The sequence below is a fragment of the Bufo gargarizans genome, chromosome 2 (assembly GCF_014858855.1).
Source record: "Bufo gargarizans isolate SCDJY-AF-19 chromosome 2, ASM1485885v1, whole genome shotgun sequence".
Classification (NCBI taxonomy): domain Eukaryota; kingdom Metazoa; phylum Chordata; class Amphibia; order Anura; family Bufonidae; genus Bufo; species Bufo gargarizans.
Window position 1 is genome coordinate 426,126,375 of NC_058081.1, and position 24,458 is coordinate 426,150,832.

The window sequence follows — 24,458 nt, forward strand, 5'->3', positions numbered from 1 at the left end:
TCTCCCAAAAATGCCTTTGCCCTGCGCAATTTAGCTCAGGGCAAAGGAGAGCATCGGAGCATGAACTGCTCCAATGCTCCTGTCGGGGGCTGCCGGGGTGAAAATGGAGGGATGTCCGGGTTCAGCTCTGAACCCGGACAACCCCTTTAATAAGATCAGGACATATGACAGTCTTATCTTCTCTTTAAAGAAAATCCTCACAAGTTGCACTGATTTTCTGTTGAGATTTCTATTATAGACATCAGTGAATCTGAGCATACAGAGCTGTAGTGTAAACCACAAGGGAGCAGCATTAAAGGGAATGTAGTCAGAAAATGACCTAATGATTAGATTGCATTATGTTAAACACCTTTTTATCCAATATTTTCCCTCTGCATCTCCTGCTTGAAGGAGACCAGTCGGCAACCTAAATAGAAGGATGGCTTCAAAAGTATTCAGAATGGCTATTTAAGTAATTTTCTAATTTTAAGTTTTTGTCCAGGTACCGCCAATGGTACCTGCTAATCCTTCCTGGTTTCAATTGCACTTTTACTGGACTTCTGTTCCACATCTGTCAACTTCTGTATGCATGGGGTCTTGTGTGCCACTGCAGACAATGGCTGGCCTCAGCAGTCATGTTTCTCCAAGCTGGGCCATATTTAGAGTTCATGCTGCCCTAGGCACTTTAGTGCCTCTTCCTATTGTTGTCCCTAAAATTTAGATAGCTGATGGACAAACGCTCCCTAGGTCATCAGATGTCCCTCACAAGTCCCCCACACACATGCATGCTTATCCACACTGCAAAAACCCCACAAAACACCATGGGGAAAGTTAAGAGGTGTACATCTCAAAATAAATTAGTCGTCTCTTTCAGCACTCATGCAGCTAAATGCAAGGCAATGGCAGCTACGTATGAGCTGGCAGAGATTTGCATTATAATTTGTACTAGTTTCTGGCCAAATTATAATAAATGTGATGGACAGTGCATAGCCGCAGAAACTCCCACTGAACTTCACCCACTTTAGGTTTAAGAGGTGAAAGCAGAGTTAAATAAGTCGCAAGTTTTGGCGTACAGCAATTCTCCAGCAGTATACAGTATGTGCACACTAGTCAATTCTTTAGCACTATTCTGTATACACTCCAGTCCATTCTCCAGCAGTAAACGGTATATACACCATTCCATTCTCTACCAATATACAGTATATACAGTGGTCTATTCTCTACCAATATACAGTATACACACCAGTCCATTCTCTACCAATATACAGTATATGTATATCCATTCTCCAGCATTATACAGTATATACATATCCATTCTCCAGCAGTATACAGTATATACATATCCATTCTCCAGCAGTATACAGTATATACACTGGTCCATTCTCTTAGCAGTATACAGTATCAGTGATGGCCAGTTCGCCCGTGAACACATGTGGGTTGCCATCTTAACTCACAAGTCCGGCAATGCACAGGTAAGTCCTTACCTGTGCCTGTGCGCGAGCCGGTTTGAAACAAATGCGGTCACTGGGACCAGGCAGTTCCGAGAACAGCCGCCGGGGGCCTTCATTGGGCTGTTCTCGGAACTGCCTGTTCCCAGTGACCGCACTTGTTTTCAGACTGGCTCGCGCACAGGCACAGGTAAGGACTTACCTGTGCATCGCTGGACTTGTGAGTTAAGATGTCAGCCCGCATATGTTCGCGGGCGAACACTGCGAACTGGCCATCACTGTACAGTATATACACAGACCATTCTCTAGCAACATACAGTATATACACTGGTCCATTCTCTAGCAATATGCAATATACACATCAGTCCATTATCCAGGAGTATACAGTATATACACCGGTCCATTCTCTAGCAATATACAGTATTTACACTGGTCCATTCTCTAGCAGTGTCCAGTATATGCACCAGTCCATTCTCAGGCAGTTAGATACATTTTCTATCCATTATCTCAGTGATTTAGATACACAGCACAGTGAACAATATCATGCATGAGAGGTTTTGATACACAGCTTAGTGGACAGTATCAGACATGAGAAGTTTAGATACACAACACAGTGAACAATATCATGCATGAGGGGTTTAGATACACAGCTTAGTGGACAGTATCAGACATGAGAAGTTTAGATACACAACACAGTGAACAATATCATGCATGAGGGGTTTAGATACACAGCTTAGTGGACAGTATCAGACATGAGCAGCTTAGATACACAGCACAGTGAACAATATCATGCATGAGGGGCTTAGATGTATAGCCCAGCGAACAGTATTATGCATAAGAGGTATAGATACACAGCTGAGCAGACATTGACCTTATAACATCACAGGCTTAGATACAGCAGAAAGTATAAACCACTCTATTTACACGTGTGACTCCCAGGAGCAAGAGGTCTTTGACCGCTTCTGCCGCTTGCCTCAGTGCCAAAGGCAGGCTAATTGGGACGCTACTCCAGTGCATTCCTGCTTCCACCTTGGTGGGCCTTGATGGCAGGCAGATGTAATTAGACGATTTAGGCAGGCAGTCAAAGCGGTGCATGCCAGTGGCCAGTTAGTCACATGCTTAGGGCCCAGGGTGCTCGAACACTCCTTGACTTTGTGCAGCAGTATGTGCTCCTTCACACACTGTACCACCTTCCCCCCACTTCCTGGTTACCTTGAGGGGGAGTCTGTATAATAATAATAATTTTTTATGGAAAAATAAATGTTTTTGCTCTCTACTGGGTGACGTGCTAGGCACGTGCCCACAAGTGCCTAGTTAGAAATATGGCCATGTCCCCAAGTGGCATGTGACCCAGCAGTGACATGCCGCTCTGGGACTCCTCATTGCTGATGCATGTTATTGGCCATACTGGTGCACAAGGCTTCTTCTGCGCAGAAGTTGACAGATAGGGACCAGAAGTCTAGTGAAGAGAGCCAGGCGACTGGAACACAGCATCGGGGAACAGATGAGTATAGATTTCTCCAGATGTACCAATTCTGGGGAAGGGGAATAAAATAAAAACTGGACTACAACAAAACTTTTGAGTTGGGGGCAGTTCCTTTATTGTCACCCAATACCAGAATATTTTGACGCCTTTGTGGTGATCAGTGATTTTGGCGATTTTTTTTTTCTTCTAATTTTGCATGTCATCATCTGTGTTTAAAGGGGAATTCCGGTAGGTAAAAGTTATCCCTTATCCACAGGATAGGGGTCAACTATGAGATCAGTGGGGGTCCTACCGCTGGGACCCCCATAATCACAAGAACAGGGGCCCTGTACCCCCGCAGGCCCCCTGCTGCTCCCTTGAAATAAACCCATTCAGATGTATCAAACAGATCTGCTAATTGTGAATATGCCCTTATCCCTTATGTGTCAGTATTCCTGGTGGTGTATATTGTAATCTAGATTCATAGTTGAGAAAAAAATATAAATTCTCATTTTATCTTTTTCCATAGTTTCGCACATTTGACCCCTGCAAACAACTCTGGTGCAGTCACCCTGATAATCCTTACTTTTGTAAAACCAAAAAAGGTCCTCCTTTGGATGGCACAATGTGTGCACAAGGAAAGGTAATATTCCTAATGTATTATAATACTTGTCAGGTGTGAACCACCTGGCATATGGTTCAAAAACTATTTCATGACATATGAGAAAAAGAATTTACAGGAAATGTATATCTGCTATGCATTGAAAATATAAAGGGCCAGATTTATCACGACTCTGACAGCTCACTCCACTTTCACATATGACTAAAGTCAGTTTTAGCCAAGTCAGATTTATGATCGGCCCTTTAAGACTGTAATAAATGGGGTTTGACGGTAGCAGTTTATCCGTCAGTAAGCGGCTTTACAAAAGTCACACGTCTTTACGAAAAAGTCGCATGTTCTATTAAAAAGTTGCATAAGATAAGCATGGTTCTCACTGGAGTGAAATTGCAAATTTTTTTTGCGACTTTTTAAATAGTCGCAATAGTAAATCTGTCTAGAGATACATTTACATAAGAAAACACGCCCACTTTCAGAAAACTGGCCAACATAGTGCAGAGGCAATAAAAGCGATTGCGCAATATTCTGACTTGAGCTAATTATAAATCTGTCCCAAAGACTTTTAATGCTTTTTTGGTTACCCCAATGGATTATCACTGGTCACATGCTGCTTGAAGGATGCGTTACCACCTCGGCCAGTCATTGGCTGCAGCACCATATGTGACCCTCATCCTTTTGAGAAATTTAAAAGTGGGGACCAGAGCACAATGAATGCAGTGAAAGGGAGCAGCTGGAATGAGGTAAGTTCCAAGGGGTAGGCTTGCCCACCAAAGCTCTAAAAGGTTCTTGCTCTTTCCATTAGAGATGCGACTTGCCCTCCTGAATCCTGGTTTAGGGCGGCCATTCACAGCCATTACAGCGCTGGGAGGCTGAGCGGTCACACACCATCAGCTGAGCCTCGCTACTGGTTTTGCACAGAACATTATTTTCTTGCTACTGTATCTAGGTCCTGATGACATGCTCAGTAAGAGTTAGAATGCAGAAATGTGTAGAGCAAATGTATATTATAGTGCCCTGCTAGTGTGGTGGGCATTTATTAGTTTAGCACGTCTAGTAGAGTGCAGGTCTCCCAGTAGTACCAGGGGCTTGTCCAGACTGGCTATCAGGTCAAGCATGCCCTTCTGAGGTGTTTATTTTGCTGCCTGCAGTTCAATCTGAATGTACAAGGCAGCGGAATAGTTAGCACTTCCTGTGTTTTGTTTGCCTGGGGGTGTTGCAAGTCTACTCACAATCTGAGCATCCCTGCAATAACCCAACCCCCCCCAAGAATGTTGGTTGCTAGTGGCCCACTATATGAAAGACCCTATGACATGCCAAGCTTGGGGTCAGCATATTAGGTTTAGCTACATTGATATTTGTGTTACCAATTCAGACACTATGTTTTCATACTTGGCTGGAGATTATTTATTTAATGGCGCTAATAAGGGGGGTATGTGTGATATAAACTGAGAAACTTTTTGTGATGAAGCAAGTAGCTAACTTTGAATTTATTAATTTAAGTTTTGCACGGGGTGTGGTGAGAGGGTGGTCTTAAAGGGATTGTCCTGCAATATATATTGATGACCTATCATCAGGATAGGTCATCAATATCTGGTCAGCTATTTGAAAAGGAGGCTTCGCTCCATGCGAGTGCCCCTTCCTGGCAATTACACTACACGTTGTATTGGCATATTGTAATTACAGGTACTTGCTCCATTCAAGTGAATGGAGCAGTTATTTTTTCATTACACTGCACTTCCGAGATGATGCGCACTGTAATGAAGAGGAAGCAGCACTCGCATAGAGCACCGCCTCCTCTTCAAACAGGTAATTGGCGAGGGTACCATGTGTCGGACTCCCACAGATCTGATATTGATGACCTATGCTGACAACACCTTTAACCCCTTAAGGACCCATGACGTACATGTACGTCATCTCTGGCCGTGACTTAAGGACCAGAGAAGTACATGTACGTCATGGTGATTGGGCGGGTGGAGGAGCTGCGCCCGCCCGATCAGCGGTAGGGGTCCGGGAGTCACTAATAGCGGGACACCTGCTGCATGCCCGGGCATCGGTGAAATCACCAATTCCAGCGCATTAACCCCTGCACAACCGCGGTCAGCGCTGACTGTGGCACGTAATAGATGGTATAAGGTAAAGGGGTTATATTGGGTGTTTTAAGGTAGCTGCAAAAGTTTTAGATTTTCATATCCTTTACATATAAATATATATATATATGTATATATATTTGAATATTCACACAGGGCAAGGCATTGTACTGCCCACCGCCCGAACCCGAATATCTGTATACACACGGAGTACAGGGTACTAACTGGCAAATTCACGATCATGCTGTTGCTTTAGTGCATGTATATATGCTATGCGATGCCAGTGTGGTTTGTGCTAGTGACAGAGTGATTTCTACATTTATTGCTGTAAGTTTTGAATATATGCCGTGGGCTTTTTTATTTAAATAAAATTTTTATATATAAGAACATTTTGTGATTTTATTAATTTGTATTCGGGAAAACAGGAAATGACATGTTATCCTAAGCTCATGTGATCAGGGATTATTTAAATCAGAGTTTGGGTGGATTTGATTGTGACGCCCCAGACGAAGCGAAGGCGAAACCCGCGTCAGGGAAGTTTACACGCTATATGCAAGTTGTCTTATTGTAAGTACAATAAATTATACCTTTTAAAGAAGATTCGGGTATTGCACTATGATCTGTTCCTCTTGAAGGAAGTCGCTTTGCTGGTTGATATCGAGACCATATACCGTGGATGCATCTGTGAAGCTGCAACATCTCTGTGAAGACTGCCCGTTTGTGAAAAAACTCCCCATTCCAGTTTAGCGCGGACACACATGTATGTACTCTTGATTTTACTGGAGAAGGGACGAATTTTGGGACTGCTGCTCATTTTAGAATCCTGGGATCACACAGAAATTTTATTTGTGTCTTTTGTGGCACGTGCGATGTCCGTGCAGGGCGGAAGCGGCCATCTGATGGCATGGAAGACAGCACAATGGCACTTTCCAAACAATATTATGAGGTAATAAAAAAGTATTTTTGATCAATGTGCATTAAACCTAAAGGAGATAGGACCCTTAAAATATAACTTTTATTATTGATCAAGCTAAAAAAATATATGCCCCGGTATCGGTGACAGATAACAAAAATATTGGTGAACAAATGCAGCCCACCTATTACTGCACCTATAGCGTCCACCACAGATGTAACTAACGAATGTTGATATACTACAACAACGGGAGGAAAGAGGATCATTGACCAGATATTGAGGTAAAGAAGCTGATATCTCACTATCATGGGAATCTTTCCCATGTCAGATCCTTATCTAACCTCAGCCCAGGGACCACCCCTTATGGTGGGATTTCCCTGTCCTCGTACCTCCCCTACTTGCCCTATATAGCCCTAAGAAAGGGCAGATAAAAAATCTAAGTTAGCAATGATAATGCCCCAACAAGGATGAGAGTTGGCGTATGAAGTTGGTAACAAATACCCCGTAACAAATATCCCAAACACGTTTCGCCCTGGCGGGCATAATGCAAATGATAATTTGAAAAATATGGACATAAAGAACCGTAAAATGCATTCCATTTTTGTAAATTAATTGTTGTCCTGGATGATATTATAAACATCACAAAATAATAGACTGACCTTGTGAAGGGGAATATGGGTACATCACTAGTTCCTGCTGGATAGAGGAGATGCTACCTGTAACCAAAGATAGACCACAAATGAATCAAACCCTCTCAGAGAAGATACAATACTAGCTTAAATATGAGAGGATACTTAATAAAGAGGCAATAACTTACTAGTAAGAGATCCCCATTCTGAACAGGACTACCTCCTCCCAGGTGCTCGATATGGCAGTGACACGGCAGGGGGTATTACAATCTTGAATATGTGTGCTCCATGGACCTTTCCGGTTGGTGGAACGGATGCCGCAACACCACTTCCGGTGTGTTGGAGTGCACGTGTCACTTCCGGTTTGGCGCAGCACTCACATACCGGCCCACAATAATATACACCGGCAGGTAGGCAGGAACTGTCCCACCCTAGGAAGCCGCCGTGCAGCCAGAGTTAACCTCCTGCATGCCTAGCAACTAGGGAAGGGGTGAGAGAAATATATTCCAATAAAAACAGAAACCATAACACTCAGGCACCTCCTTATTTTGGTCCAGGGTAAGAAACTATACTGCAAAGGTGACCCAGATGACATCACCCTATGCGTTCAATTCCAGTGCTTCCCGCACTCATGACCAGTTGAAACTGTAAAAGACCAACAGAGGCAAGAGAGACTTCACAAAAAGAGAGAAAATGGGAAAAAAGCGGTCCCCAAACAAAACGGTTAATTAGGAGGACAAGCCACATGAATGAACACCATGAAATAGAGGGGACATACTGCATTATTGTTAACCCAAATCGCTAAATAAAGCAAGTGAAGAATAATCTTTCAGTTAGGCCCATAGAAGATTGGGACCTACACCTATATATCAATTCTGCCTCCTTCTGAACGATTATTTTTATTCCAATCTCCCTTCCTGGGGTACATGGGGACCAATTCCAAGGCAGAAAATTTGATAACTTTAGCGTCCCCTTCATGGTGTTCATTGACATGGCTTGCGACTGGTGTGATATTTTTCTTCACTATGTCGTTATGGTGTTCACAGATTCTTTTTCTTAGTTCCCTCAAGGTCTTTCCAATGTAATCTCTGAGGCAGGGACACTGGCAAATGTAAATCACCCCTTTATTTCTGCAGTTAATAAAATAGTGTATAGTGAAGATCCTACCAGTCGCTGAGCACGTAACCGTTTTGGATACAGAGATAGATGAGCAAGCCTTACATGCACCACACTTTAACCCCCCCTCCCCAAAGGGTCTACGGTCCAGCCAGGTACCGGGTGACGCCAGGGGTACATAGTGGCTCCATACCAGCCTATCTCCGAGACTTCTCCCTCTGTTATATGTAATGCCTGGGTAAGACATGATGTTATTGTCTACATCTCGATCCATATGGAGGATGGGCCAGTATCTTTCTAGAATTTCTATCACCTCGTTATTGGCAATATCGTAAGTAGAGATGAGACGGGTCTGCTCCTGTCAACTTGTTACTTGTTGTTTTTGAGTGAGCAAGGTCTCTATATTAGTACCTAGGGCATGCTGAAATGCCTTTCTCAGAGTGGCCTTGGGGTATCCTCTGTCTAGCAGTCTATAATAAAGTTTTCTAGATTCAAGATGGAAGTCCTCTAGAGAAGAGCAGTTTCTGCGCAACCGCAGGTACTGCCCTCTTGGGATGCCTCTCTTCAATGAAGGCGAATGGTAGCTCTCCCATCGCAGGATCGCATTAGTGGCCGTGGATTTTCTCAAGACATTCATGGTAAGTCTCTCCCCTTGCTTATAGACTTTAACGTCCAAAAAACTGATAAATTCGGTCTGAATCTCATAAATGAATCTGAGGCCTAGTTAATTGATATTTAAGAAATCAACAAATCTAGTAAACTTATCCCTTTGCCCATTCCACACAAAGACATAGTCAATATATTTTGTCCAGAAGGCGATTTTCTCCTGCCACCATGTTGTGTGCCCAGGAAAAACGATGTTGACCTCCCACCAGCCCAAGAAAAGGTTGGCATGAGTGGGGGCACAGGAGCACCCCATTGCTGTCCTTCTGAGCTGGTGGTAGAACTGCCCCCTGAACAAGAAAAAATTATGTTTAAGAATAAACTCAAATAGATACAGAACTAACTGATTATGGTTCTTAAAGTGTGACCCCCTAGTGCTAATATAGTAAGCAGTCGCCTTGTCATTTGGGATACTACTATATAAAGACTCAACGTCTATATTAGCGAGTAAAATCGAAGGGTCAATGACCAAGGACTCCACATTGTTCAAGAAATCTATCGTATCCCCCTTGTATACGATGCAAGAGAAAGGACGAACTCTCTCATCACTTGGTCAAGATATAGCACACTATTTTGTGTTAGAGAATAATTCCTGAAACTATTGGGTGGCCCCTTAGGGGACTTGTCCCCTTGTGCACCTTAGGAAGGCTGTAAAAGGTGGCAATTTGTGGTGCAGTGGGTAGCATGAAGTCATATTCAGCCTTTCTAATGGTTTTGTTCCCAAGACCAAATTGAAGAATGGACCTGAGCCTCCCTTGGAAAATATCAGTAGGGTCTCCCGCTAGAATCTGATAACCATCTCTGTCCTAAAACACAACCAGCTCTAAACACATTTTTTAATAGATGTCATGGTACATATTGACAAGGTTCCCGCCTTTGTCGGATTGCTTGATGACTTTGGAACTATCCAATTCAAGTGTTCTTAAAGCCTCTTATTCGGGCAGAGACAATGGCTGTTATAGGGGACTTTCAGGCGTTCTAGTTCAGAAGTTACGAGATGTTGAAATATATCAATGAACTCGTAGTTTGAAGGAGGGGGTGTCTTAGTACTTTTTAAACTAAGTTTGGTGAAAGGGCCTTCACCAGGGTTCCTTGAACCTTCTTCCCATAGCTCCATCAAGAGTCCCAGGTCAGCCAAGTCACTGTCCTGTATTCCCAATCTATCTTAGGACTGCCTATTGGAACTCTCAACAAACTTCATCTATTTTAATTTTCTTCAGAAGAGGTCAAGGTCCTTTACCCAAGTGAAGACCTTGAAGTCTGTAGTTGGGACGAAGAACAGACCTCTCCTCAGAACATAAATCTTGCCCTCATTTAATATGCGTGAAGAGAGGTTAATTACCTGTACAGCCTCGCTCATTTGGTCCTTAGGCATCATGACTGCCTTCCGGGAGAGCCTGTGAGATTCAGCCCTCTGGATCTCACAGGCAGGAAAGCTGTAAGTGGATTACAGTGTGTAATACACTTACAGCCAATGCATGACAATACAGAAGAATTGTCATGCATTGTAAAGGGGATCAGACCCCCAAAAATTGAAGTCCCTGAGTGGGACAAAAAATAAATAAATATCATTTTGCCCAAATAAAGGGAAAAAAATGAAAAAAATAGGGAAAAAGAAAAGAAAAGTAGATATATTAGGTATAATATTTATAATTTTAAGTGCTAAATAAACCATTTTTTTTGTTACCTTACATCACTAAAAGTGCAACACCAAGCGATTAAAAAGGCATATACCCCCCCAAAATAGTACCAATCTAACCGTCACCTCATCCCTCAAAAAATGAGCCCCTAGCTAAGACAATCACCCCAAAAATAAAAAAATACTATGGTTCAGAATATGGAGACACTAAAACATTGTTTTTTGATTTAAAAAATGCTGTTATTGTGTAAAACTTAATTAAATAAAAAAAAGTATACATATTAGGTATTGCCACGTCCGTAACGACCGGCTCTATAAAAATACCACATGACCTAACCCCTCAGGTGAATACCGTAAAAAATAAAAAAATCAATTAAGCGGTGTCAAAAAAGCAATTTTTTGTCACCTTACATCACAAAAAGTGTAATAGCAAGCTATCAAAAAGTCATATGCACTCATCCTGCCAAAATGATACCCTACCTTAGCCAATCGCCCAAAAACTGAAAAAAACTATGGCTCTCAGACTATAAAGACACTAAAATATTATTATTTTTTTGTTTAAAAAATATCATTGTGTAAAACTTACATAAATAAAAAGTTGACATATTAGGTATCATCATGTCTGTAATAACCTGCTCTATAAAAATATCACATGACTTATCCCTTCAGGTGAGTACCGTAAAAAAATAAAATAAAAACTGTGTCAAAAAAGCCATTTTTTGTCACCTTACATCACAAAAAGTGTAATAGCAAGTGATCAAAAATATAATTATATTTATGCACCCCAAAATAGTGCCAATCAAACAGTCATCTCATCCCGCAAAAATGATACCCTACCTAAGACAATTGTCCAAAAACAGAAAAAAATATGGCTCAGACAATGGAGACACTAAAACATGATTTTTGTTTTTGTTTAAAAAATGATATCATTGTGTTAAACTCAGGCCTCATGCACACAGCCATTGGGCGACCATGGCCATATTGCGGCCCGCAAACGGCGGGCCGGCAATGCGCGGCTGCCGGCTGTGTGCACCACGCATGATTGAAGAGGGGAAAACATATAAAGAAGTGCAGAAAATGATAGGCTGCTCAGCTAAAATGATCGCAAATGCTTTAAAATGGCAACCAAAACCTGAAAGACGTGGAAGAAAGAGGAAAAACTACCATTCGAATAGATAGAAGAATAGCCAAAATGGCAAATGGTCGGTGCCAGTCTATACGTGATTTTCGGGATGCTGGGAGCAATGCCTAGTAACTACCACCAAATCGCGAGAATCAAGAATCATTTTAGAATGAGCTATTAAGAATGCTATAAGTGGAGCCATAAACCTCCCCAACAATATAATTCAAGCCCACCATAATTTTGCTCTTCCTACCATTGTATGTATTTGATTCGGGTTAATAGTACAGAGTTGTCTAGTGTTCCGCATGCATAATAACATTATTGTTGCAATTTATCTATTTATTTATCTATTCTATTTTAGTAAGAACAGCAACTATTTATTCAATGCCTTTCATTAATTTTGTCCTCTGGCAGTCCATGTACTCGATCTGTGCCACAATTATGGAACTGTGCAGAGATATTTATATATATGATTACTATGGTTGTGATTCAGTCATGTATTTATTTAAGTTATTTATTGGATATTAGATGCATCTATTTTAGTATCAATTTTAATTGTATATTTAATGTCTTATATTAGCTCTGCCCCCTTGGTATGGCTATACACCCTTTATAGGAATTGTAATCAGAAGAAGGTTCCATATGTTATATATGTCTTATGCTTACCCCCATCATGCATCTGTGTGGCCAGAAGCTTGAACATTCCTATAGATATGAATCTTATCTCCAGGTGTAGAAGGGTCCCGAACCCCGCAGGGCCGCTGTATGTGCGCTAGTGCAGGGAACAGGAATTGAGGTGAGCTTCAGCGCTACACAGGGTGACGGTGAGTCGGGAGACCTCGCAGCGCTGGAGACCCACAGGATTGCCGCACATACACTTATGCAGGGAGTGCAAATTGACATGAGAGACCTGTGTGTGCTGCGATGCCACTGGGAGGCCAGTGCTGTGGAGGAGTTATTAGTCTTCAATAGAAGGATAAAGATAGAATATGGAGCGCTCGATTCAGCGCCACTGAAGTTTGTACTAAAACAATATACAATGTATCCTCCTCTGTGTCACACTGGATACTAATGTGTTTAACTTTATTCCTCAATTAGTGCAATTGAATGTAATTTAAGGGCTCTGGTAAGGAGGTCCACGGACTAGGAGCCTCATTATACTAAACACGCCCGCTTCTGCCTCTGAACCTCCCCCAGATTAACCCGCCAAAACTGTTTTTTAAATACTCCAGTAGTGAGTAAGCTTTTATTCCGTAAACTGTCCTGACGAAGGGGGCGCTCCGCCCTTGAAACGCGTTGACTTGAATTCAATAAAATAATATTATCAATCCTGAGGATTCATCTATATGCCAGCAGCGCCGAAAATCGGTCTAACGCTTTTTTATGATCTTCTCTATACAACCTTTCCTGGAACTCTTGGGATTGAGACAGGAAGAGACCCATGCAGCAGCACGGCATTCCCTGAGGCTGGCCAGGATAGATATCAGCTAAGGCATATACAGTTGTTGTGACTCCTCACAACAGCATCCAGTAAGCAAAATACGCACCATACAACTGTATTATCTATAAGGTGATACCACACATGAGGCGCTGTTTTTTTGTCTTTTTCTTGTTTACTGTTACAATTAGAAGACACCTATGTGAAGCCAAACAATATTCAAGAAGCCCCCCGCAAAGTGCCACTGTTGAAAAAAAATGACTTGTGCTGAAGAGGTTACAATTTGCCAAAGAGCACATTGACTGGCCTAAAGACACATTTTCTGGACTGATGAAAGTAAGATTGTTCTTTTTGGGTCTAGTGGCCGGAGACAGTTTGTCAGATTACCCCCAAACACTGAATTCAAGCCACAGTACACTGTGAAGACAGTGAAGCATGGTGGCGCAAGCATCATGATATGGGGATATTTCTCATACTACGGTGTTGGGCCTATTTATAGCATACCAGGGATCATGGATCAGTTTGAATACATCAGAATACTTGAAGAGGTCATGCTGCCTTATGCTGAAGAGGAAATGCCCTTGAAATGGGTGTTCCAATAAGATAATGACCCCAAGCACACCAGTAAACGTGCAACATCTTGGTTCCAGACCAACAAGATTGACGTTATGGAGTGGCCATCCCAATCCCCGGATCTTAATCCAATAGAAAACTTGTGGGGTGACATCAAAAATGCAGTTTCTGAGGCAAAACCAAAAAATAGAGAAGAACTGTGGTAGGTAGTCCAATCATCCTGGGCTGGAATACCTGTTCACAGGTGCCAGGAGTGGGTTGACTCCATGCAAAACAGATGTACAGCAGTTCTCAGAAACAGTGGTTATACAACTAAATATTAGTTAAGTGATTCACAGGAAAGCAAAATCTTCAAACATTTTTCAGTTTATATAGCGAATGTTTGAGTTTGTAAAGAAGAATACAAACACTGCTATCTTTTTGAACAGTGTAATATTCACTTTTCTTCCATTTTTTTAGAGGAACAACACAAATTTGATATCTTTTTCTTCATGTTTTGATTTGGAATAGAATGTGTAGTGTTCCCAATGATTAGGGGATGTGATAGGCCAGTGATGCCTAAGCTCTTGCCTGCGGGCCACATCCGGCCCTTGAAGCTGTATCATGTGGCCCACGCAGTGACCGGAGGCGGAGCTTGCGCTCAGTTGAGGATGAAGAAGGGACACGCTTGGGCCGCTGCAGTGGCGCAGTACAATGATTTTCTGCAGCGACTAGAGACCCCATCTCCCCACACCCGTCGGTACAGACCTCATCAGAGCACAGCGGAGAAAGTGAGGACGAGTCAGAAGGGAGCAGGCGTTAGATGTGACTGGAGAGGTGTGGTAGTGGTAGGAAGTCTGGTGCCCATGTGGGCCGTCTGGGTTGCTCCTCGCCAGCTCTAATGAGGGAGAGATATGTGTTCCTTCACAGTAATAATGCTCCCATGTGCCCCTTCACAGTAATAAAGCTCCCATGTGCCCCTTTACAGTAATAAAGCTCCCATGTGCCCCTTCACAGTAATAATGCTCCCGTGTGCCCCTTCACAGTAATGAAGCTCCCGTGTACCCCCTTACAGTAATAAAGCTCCCATGTACCCCCTCACAGTAATAAAGCTACCATGTACCCCCCTCACAGTAATAAAGCTCCCATGTGCCCCTTCACAGTAATAAAGCTCCCATGTACCCCCTCACAGTAATAAAGCTCCCATGTACCCCCTCACAGTAATAAAGCTCCCATGTGCCCCTTCACAGTAATAAAGCTACCATGTACCCCCCTCACAGTAATAAAGCTTCCATGTACCCCCCTCACAGTAATAAAGCTCCCATGTGCCCCTTCACAGTAATAAAGCTCCCATGTACCCCCTCACAGTAATAAAGCTCCCATGTGCCCCTTCACAGTAATAAAGCTCCCATGTGCCCCTTCACAGTAATAAAGCTCCCATGTACCCCCTCACAGTAATAAAGCTCCCATGTACCCCCTCACAGTAATAAAGCTCCCATGTGCCCCTTCACAGTAATAAAGCTACCATGTACCCCCCTCACAGTAATAAAGCTCCCATGTGCCCCTTCACAGTAATAAAGCTCCCATGTACCCCCTCACAGTAATAAAGCTCCCATGTGCCCCCTCACAGTAATAAAGCTCCCATGTGCCCCTTCACAGTAATAAAGCTACCATGTACCCCCCTCACAGTAATAAAGCTTCCATGTACCCCCTCACAGGAATAAAGCTCCCATGTGCCCCTTCACAGTAATAAAGTTCCCGTGTTCCCTTCACAGTAATAAAGCTCCCATGTACCCCCTCACCGTAATAAAGCTCCCATGTGCCCCTTCACAGTAATAATGCTCCCATGTACCCCCTCACCGTAATAAAGCTCCCGTGTGCCCGTTCACCGTAATAAAGCTCCCGTGTGCCCGTTCACAGTAATAAAGCTCCCGTGTGTCTCTTCACAGTAATAAAGCTCCTCTGTACCCCCTCACAGTAATAAAGCTCCCATGTGCCCCTTCACAGTAATAAAGCTCCCATGTACCCCCTCACAGTAATAAAGCTCCCGTGTGCCCGTTCACAGTAATAAAGCTCCCGTGTGTCTCTTCACAGTAATAAAGCTCCTCTGTACCCCCTCACAGTAATAAAGCTCCCATGTGCCCCTTCACAGTAATAATGCTCCCATGTACCCCCTCACAGTAATAAAGCTCCCATGTGCCCCTTCACAGTAATAAAGCTCCCATGTGCCCCTTCACAGTAATAAAGCTTATATTTGGCCCCTCACAGTAATAATGCCCAGATTTGTGCCTCCTTCACAGTCGTAATGCCCAGATATGTGGGAAGTGATAGGTCCTGAGCCTTTTTCTTTTACTAAGGGTCCATTCACACATCCGTGTGTGTTTTGCTGATAAAGTATAGGATTCAATTTAACCCCATTTGCATTCAGAAGATGTTCTGTTACATGAAACAATCTATAAATAGGAGTTAGATTAGGGGATGCGATAGGCCAGTGATGCCCATCCTATGGCCCATGGGCCATATCCAGCCCCCGAAGCTATATCATGTGGCCCGCGCAGTGACCGGAGGCGGGGCTTGCGCTCAGTTGAAGAAGGAGGGACACGCCTGGGCCGTTGCAGTGGCGCAATACAATTATTTTCTGCAGTGACTGGAGACCCCATCTCCCCACACCTGTCGGTACAGACCTCATCAGAGCACAGCCGATAGGCCATCCTGAAAAGACACATTATTAGGAAGTGCCTAACACCATGGATGTTTGAAATTAACCTTATTGCTTGCAGTAGGGGATTCCAGAGAACTGGTGTAACTTGAGAGAGATGTAGGGGTGTGTAGAGTGTGAGGAGTTTAAAGATGTCTCACTTCAGCACATGGCATTTATCATGTAGGCAAAATAAATACAATGTATTGTGATTGTGATATTGCTTGCTTTTCTGGCTTGATTCAATGTACATAATAAATGCCATTTGCTGATGTAAGACAACCCCTTTAACCCCTTAAGGACCCATGACATAGCTGTAAGTCATGGGTCCGATTCCTAAACATGACGCCCGCTCGCGTGTGCAGCGGGCGCCTTAGCCGCGGGTTCTCTGCTATTTTAAATAGCAGAGACCCACAGCACATGTATGCGATCAGCCGTAAGGCTGATCACATCCATCTTACCTTTCAGATGCTGTGGTCAACTGTGACCACGGCATCTGCACAGACAGGAACCGGAAGTCGCGCTGAGATCGGGGGACCTGTTACCTCCATCTAATTGACCGAAGCCCCAAGCCGGCTTCAATGTCAATTAGATGTATATATCCATACAGGCCACTAGGTGGCAGCCTTGTATTGATATAGTTCAGGCATGCTCAACCTGCGGCCCTCCAGATGTTGCAAAACTACAACTCCCAGCATGCCCAAACAGCTATCAGCCTACAGCAGGGCATTGTGGGAGTTGTAGTTTTGCAACAGCTGGAGGGCCGCAGGTTGATCATGCCTGATATAATGCAATTGAAGTCTTCAATGATGGTTATTTAGCCATCACTGAATACTATGGGCAATCGAATGATTGCCAGTTATTGTCACCAAAGCTGACTTAAAAAAAGTAAAAAAAAAAAAAAAAAAAGTTCAAATCATCCTCCTTTCCTTAAAATAAAAATACTTAACCAAAAACTAAAACAAACACCGTGGGCATTAAACAATATTAATGGCATATGGCAAATGGCGTAGCGGGGAAAAAAATAAATACAGCCAATTTGCTATTTTTTCTCACTTCAACTACCTAATACGTTTTTTAATAAAAAGTGATAAAAAATTCACACACACTTAAAATTGGTATCACTATAAAGTACAGATTGTCCCGTAAAAAATTAGCCCTAACACAGCCGCGTATACATAGATACCAAAAAGTTATAGGAGTCAGAATATGGTTATGAATTTTTTTTTATTTTTTTCCTCAAAGGTTTCAATTTTTTTCTGTATTAAAACGCCAGAAAAAATATTCAAGTGTGGTATCGTTAGAATTGTACTGACCTGGAGAATGAAGATAACAGGTCAATTTTACTGCATAGTGTACAGTGTAATTTTTTTAAATAAGAACCTTTATCAGCAACCAGTGCAATGATAGATGCACCTGGCTGCTGCATTCTGGATGGATTGGAGAAGGGAGAGCTTGGTGAGTAGGAGACCAGTTAGTGATGAGTCTAGGATGAGTTACAGTAATCAGAATGGATAAATCAAAGGAATAATGGGAGTTTTTTTGTTGGTCCCACGGTAAGAAAAGGGTAAATTCTATCTATCTAGAAATATAAAACAAAAAGCAGCACACAGGTATTAGGGTGAAAATCCTCTTCAGTGACCACGATCCGCCATGTAGAAAATGAAAAAAAAAAGAGGCAGCACTCCAAAATAACGTGAAATGGTGGATGGTTTATTCACCTATAAATCAGCAGCGTTTCAACATTACTCAATGGAGCCTTAGTCAAGCTGTGTTAACATGTGTCATTCAAGGTATAAATACAGTTGTGTATTAACCCCTTAAGGACCCTGCAATTTTTTATCTAAAGGGCCAGGCCATTTTTTGCAATTCTGACATGTGTCACTTTTGATAACTTTAAAACGCTTTTACTTATCCAAGCCATTATTAGATAGTTTTCTCGACAAATATTTTACTTCATGACGGTGGTAAATTTGAGTCCAAATATTTCATTTTTATTTATAAACAAATACCAAATTTACCCAAAATTTTGAAAAATTTGCAATTTCTCTGCTTTTAAAAACAGATAGTGATACCTCCTAAAATAGTTATTACTTTACATGTGTACTTCATGTTTGGATCATTTTGTAAATGACATTTTCTTTTTGGGGGGAGATTAGAAGGCTTAGAAGCCTTAGAAGAAAGTTTAGAAGCAAATCTTGAAATTTTTCAGAAAATTTTCAAAACCCACTTTTTAAGGACCAAATTATGTCTGAAGTCAGTTTGTGAGGCTTACATAATAGAAACCACCCATAAATGGTCCCATTTTAAAAACTACACCCCTCAAGGTATTCAAAACTGATTTTACAAACTTTGTTAACCCTTTAGGTGTTCCATAGGAATTAAAGGAAAGTGTAGATGAAATTTCAGAATTTCACTTTTTTGGCATATTTTACCATTTTAATAATTTTTTTTCCAGTAACAAAGCAGGGGTTAACAGCCAAACAAAACTCTATATTTATTGCCCTGTTTACAGAAACACCCAGTATGTGGCATGCAGGCACACAGCAGGACACAGAAGGAAAGGAATGCCATATGTATTTTGGAAGGCTGATTTCACTGGGATAATGTTAAGTTACCATGTCCTATTTTAAGAACCCCTGATGCACCCCTCCACCAAAGTGCCAAAAAATCCCATTTTGGAAACTACAGGATAAGATGGCAGTTTTGTTGGTACTATTTTATTGTACATATGATTTTTGGTGGTTCTATATTAGACTTTTTGTGAGGCAAGGTAACAAAAAATAGCTGTTTTGGCACTGTTTTTATTTTTTTGTTATTTGCAATGTTTATCTGACAGATTAGATCATGTGGTATTTTTAATAGAGCGGGTTGTTACGGACGCAAAAATACCAAATATGGCTACTTTTTTGGGTTGTTTCTTTCAGTTTTACATAATAAAGCATTTTTGAAAATAAATATTTTTTTGTGTCGCCATATTCTGAAGCCATATATTTTTTTTTTATGCGACTGTCTTATGTAGGGGCTCAATTTTTTTTTCGCTATGAGATGACTGTTTGATTGCTACTATTTTAGGGTGCATATTACTTTTTGATTGCTTGGTATTACACTTTTTGAGATGTAAGGTGATAAAAAATTTCTTTTTTGACCCACTTTATTTTCTTTTTACGGTGTTCATCTGAGGGGTTAGGTCATGTGATATTTTTATACAGCAGGTAATAACTGATGTGGCAATACCTAATATGTATACATTATTTATTTATTAAAGTTTTACACAATAACAGCATTTTTGAAACAAAAAGAAAATCATGTTTTAGTGTCTACATATTCTGAAAGCTATAGTGTTTTGTTTTTTTGGACGATTGTCCTAGGTAGGGTCTGGTCTCATTTTTTGCGGGATGAGATGACAGTTTGATTGGTACAACATTGGGGTGCATATTACTTTTTGATCGCTTGGTATTACACTTTTTGTGATATAAGGGGCCAAAAAATCATTTTTTGACACTTTTTTTTTTTTTTTTTACTGTGTTCACCTGAGGGGTTAGGCCATGTGATATTTTTAAAGAGCAGGTTGTTACGGATGTGGCAATATCTAATATGTATACTTTTTTTATTTATTTAAGATTTACACAATAATATCATATTTGAAACAAAAAATCATATTTTAGTGTCTCCATAGTCTGAGAGCCATAGTATTTTATTAATTTTTTTGGCGATTATCTTAGGTAGGGTATCATTTTTGCAGGATGAGATGACAGTTTGATTGGCACTATTTTGGGGTGCATTTGACTTTTTGATCGCTTGCTATTACATTTTTTGTGAATTAAGGTGACAAAAAAGGCTTTTTTTGACAGTTTTCTTTTTACGTTGTTCACCTGAGGGGTTAGGTCATGTGATACATTTATAGAGAAGGACCATACCGACATGGCAATACCTAATTTGTATACTTTATTTTTTTGAAACAAAAAAAAATCAGTTTTAGTCTGAGAGCCATGTTTTTTAATTTTTTAGGCGATTGTCTTAAGGTATCATTTTTACGGAATGAGATGATGGTTTGATTGCCACTATTTTAGGGTGCATATGACTTTTTGATTGCTTGCTTTTGCACTTTTTGTGATGTAATGTGACACCATTTTTATTTTATCTTTTTTACGTTGTTCACCTGAGAGGTTAGGTCTTGTGGTATTTTAATAGAGCAGGTCGTTACAGACGTAGCTATTAGAGATGGTCTTGCGGTTAGTTCGGTGGTCGTTTCGTGGCGAACGTTGCTCGTTCGCGATTCGCCAAACATGCGAAACATATGGCGATATTCGTACGCGCCATATTTTTTTGCATAGTGCCAAATGACACATCCATCAGGTGGGACAGGACAGCCATTTGAGACGTTTCCGCACATGGACACACCTTCTACCCTATAAATAAACACGATCTGGCAGCCATTTTACATTCTGTTTTTTGCCAGTGTAGGGAGAGGTTGCTGTGTGGAGCAGGGACAGACTGTTAGTGACACCAAACCCTAGCTAATAGTGCCGCAAAAGTCCTTTTAAGCACTGGTATAAGTGTTCTATTGATAGTTGTGACATACAGAGGGGTGTGATATACTTATAATATACTTTCTAACATCGAAAGTATATTATAGTGCATTTGTATTGTGCAGCAGTTGTGTGCGGTGCTGCTGAGATGCCGCAGCTAGATAGAGAGATAAACTCTATTGGAATAAGTAATTGCAACTGTTGCCCCCCAAAAAACTGATTAAGGGGTGTGATATAGCTGCTTCCACAAATTACTGATTAAGGGGTTTGACATACCTGCTTCCACAAAAATACTGGTTGAGGGGTGTGATGCACCGGCTTCCACAAAATATTGATTGAGGGGTTTGATATACCTGCTTCCAGCAAATACTCATTAAGGGATTCTATATACCTGTTTCAACAAAATACTGTTAGAGGGGATTGATATACCACAAAATATTGACTGAGGCCTGCGATATACCTGCTAACACAAATACTGCTCTTCTATAGGGACATTGTCACAGGGTCATTTTGAAAATGAGAGGCAGAGGAAGAGGCAGGCCATTCCGCAGGTGTGGTAGGGGTCGGGCAGGTGCACCAGGCCGGAGCCTAAGTGTGAAGTTGGAGAAGGTGCGTCCGATTACGTCAAAGGATGCACCAGAGTTGGTTGAGTGGATCACTCAGCCTTCCGCTTCTGCACCCACCTCATCCTCTGTATTAGCACCCTCTTTACTCTCTGCTGTGTGCACCCCCAAAGACACCACCACCATAGCCCCTCTGCTCGAGTCAGAGGAATTATTTTCCCATCCATTCCCAGACCTTACAGATGCGCAGCCATTCTTGGCATCGGATGGGGAAGAGGAAGTAGCAACTGCCACCACCCAGTGGTCTGACAACAGTACCAAGATCAGCCCAAGGAGGGTGGTCCACACTGTTGCTGCCTACTCCAAGATCTCTAATGTCAGTGGTGGTGAAGGTGACGATGATGGATGTTACGTGGGTGCCCACAAGAAAGGAAGAGGAGGGGAGTTCAGAGGGTGAGACGGAGCAGCAGATAGGGAGGAGGAGGAGAAGCAGGCAGAGCTCGCAGGGCATAGTAGGCAAATAGAAGACCGCAAATGTATCTGGAGAGAGCCATCCACCATGCACGGTCACATCTTGCGTTCCCAGGGCACTGAAACATGGCTCCGCAGTGTGGGCTTTTTTTAACGTGTCAGCTGCGGACAATAGTGTTGCCATCTGCAGCTTGTGCTGTCAACACATAAGTCATGGTAAGCCCAACACTCACCTAGGGATGACCACCTTAAGAAGGCACCGGCCCTTCCAACACCGAGCCCAGTGGGAGCAACACCGTCAGAACCCGCAAAGCCACACTCCCAGCGCTCCAAGTCCTGCCTCTACTCCTGCTCCTTTTCCTCTCATTTGTCTTCCACTCCACCTTCCACAGTGCCGTCGTCCCGTTCATCTGGCAAAAGGCAGGCTTCCGTGGCCTAAATGTTCGAATGTAAAAAGTTGATGACGCCGGATAACCCTCTTCCCCAACGGCTGACCGCTGGCTTGTCGGAACTGCTAGCCCGCCAACTACTGCCATATAAACTGGTGGACTCAGAGGCCTTTAGAAAATTTGTGGCCATTGGCAATGGAAGGTCCCCGGAAGGAAATATTTCTCTCAGAAGGGCATCACAGAGCTATATGGCCATGTTTAGCGGCAAGTAAATGCCAAGGTACATCTGACCACAGACACATGGTCTAGCAGTGATGGCCAGTTCGCCGTGTTCGCCTGCGAACACATGCAGGCTGCAATCTTAACTCACAAGTCCGGCGATGAACAGATAAACCCTCACCTGTGCCTGTGTGCGAGCCGGTCTGAAACAAATGCGGTCACCGGGAGCAGGCAGTTCCGAAAACAGCCGCCTGGGGCCTTCATCGGGCTGTTCTCGGACCTGCCTGCTCCCGGTGACCGCATTTGTTTCAGACCTGTTCACGGCACAGGTAAGGGGCTTACCTGTGCATCGCTAAACTTGTGAGTTAAGATGGAAGCCCGCATGTGTTCGCGGGCGAACACAGCGAACTGGCCATCACTGCTAGCAAACACTGTCAGGGAAGGTACATAACAGCTGTCAAGCATGCAACATGTGGCACTTGTGTGGATTTGGTGTTACCGCCACAGATTACATGCATGCCTGCCTCTTCTTCTTCTCCTCCTACTCCATCCTCCGCCTCCTCTTCAGCTGATTCCTCCTTTTCCACTGCTACCGCCTCTTCTGCTGCACCTTCCCAGAACCTATTCGATGTGCCAGATGAGATGTTGCCATGCTGTGCTGCGGTTGTTGTGCCTAGAAGCCAAGACCCACACCGGTCCTGCACTCCTTTCAGCTCTGCGGTCACAGGCTGATCAGTGGCTAACCCTGCTAAATTTGACAGTTGGTAAAGTGGTGTGCAACAACAGTGCCAATCTGCTGAGCACTCTGAAACGGGGCAAAATGACACACTTGCCGTGCATGGCATACATCCTGAACTTAATCGTGCAGCGATTCGTTGCCAAATTTCCAGAGGTCCAGGGAGTCTTGCGGCAGGCCAGGAAAATCTCTGGCCATTTTAGAAGCTCTTACACGGCCATGGCTCGCCTTGCTGACGTTCAGTGGTGACACCACTTGCCCGTCAGACGTTTGAATTGTGACTGCCCGACGTGCTGGAACTCCACCTTGTATATGCTTTATAGGCTGCTCCAGCAGCAATGTGCCGTTAATGACTACTTGTGCGAACTCTGCAGCAGGACAGGTTCTGGGGAGCTTGTTTTTTTTCTCACTGTGCTAGTGGCTGCTCATGCGCAACGCATGCAGACTTCTGCGGCCATTTGATGAGATCACCAAATTGGTCACTGATGGCGCCCTGGCTGCGACTGACATCGTACCTTACGCCTTCTTTATGGATCGTGCATTGCGTTGTGTCATTGATCAAGCCGTCGAGGAGCAAGAAGATGAGGAAGTCGCAATGCTAATTGAATTCTTGGGGGGGGGGGGGGGGCTACTCCATCTGAGACAAGTTAGCAGTAGTCTGAAGAGGAGTCAGAGGAGGATGGTGCCTGGGGGGAGGAGCTTTAAACTTTTCGGGGATCCTGGTGTTGTCCATGGCTGGGGGGAGGAGACCGAGGACAACATTCTCCTGGGCGATGAGCAGGAGCCAGGCTGCTCCACCGCTTCCAATTTAGTGCAAATGGGGGCCTTCATGCTCCAGTGTTTGAAGAGCGACCCCCGTATAAAAAGCATAAAGAGCAAGTACCAGTACTGGGTGGCAACATACTTAGACTTTCCACCCATGGATAAATAGTTGCGGGTACCAATCCTACAGCGCATGCAAGAAGAGAGCGGTTTGAAGATGTGTTGGTCACTTCAGATATGGGATCCAGCCTCAGGGAACGCCTAGACCGACAAGTGTCCGACTACATCGGGTTAGCAGCTCTGAGAAGCGAGAAACCCCTTAACTATTGGATGTGCAGGCTTGATCTGTGGCCAGAGCTGGCACAATTTGCCATGGAACTCTTGGCTTGCCCCTTGTCGAGTGTCCTGTCCGAAAGG

General features: G+C 43.0%; 1 protein-coding gene across 1 annotated transcript in view; it reads left to right on the plus strand.

The window, feature by feature from the left end:
* Positions 1-24,458, plus strand: part of LOC122928255 (A disintegrin and metalloproteinase with thrombospondin motifs 2-like) — a 670,803-nt gene that overhangs the window by 318,436 nt on the left and 327,909 nt on the right. Inside the window, exon 10 of the mRNA XM_044280912.1 lies at positions 3,422-3,535. Within this exon, the coding sequence (XP_044136847.1) occupies positions 3,422-3,535 (114 nt within the window). The remainder of the gene's footprint in view (positions 1-3,421; positions 3,536-24,458) is intronic.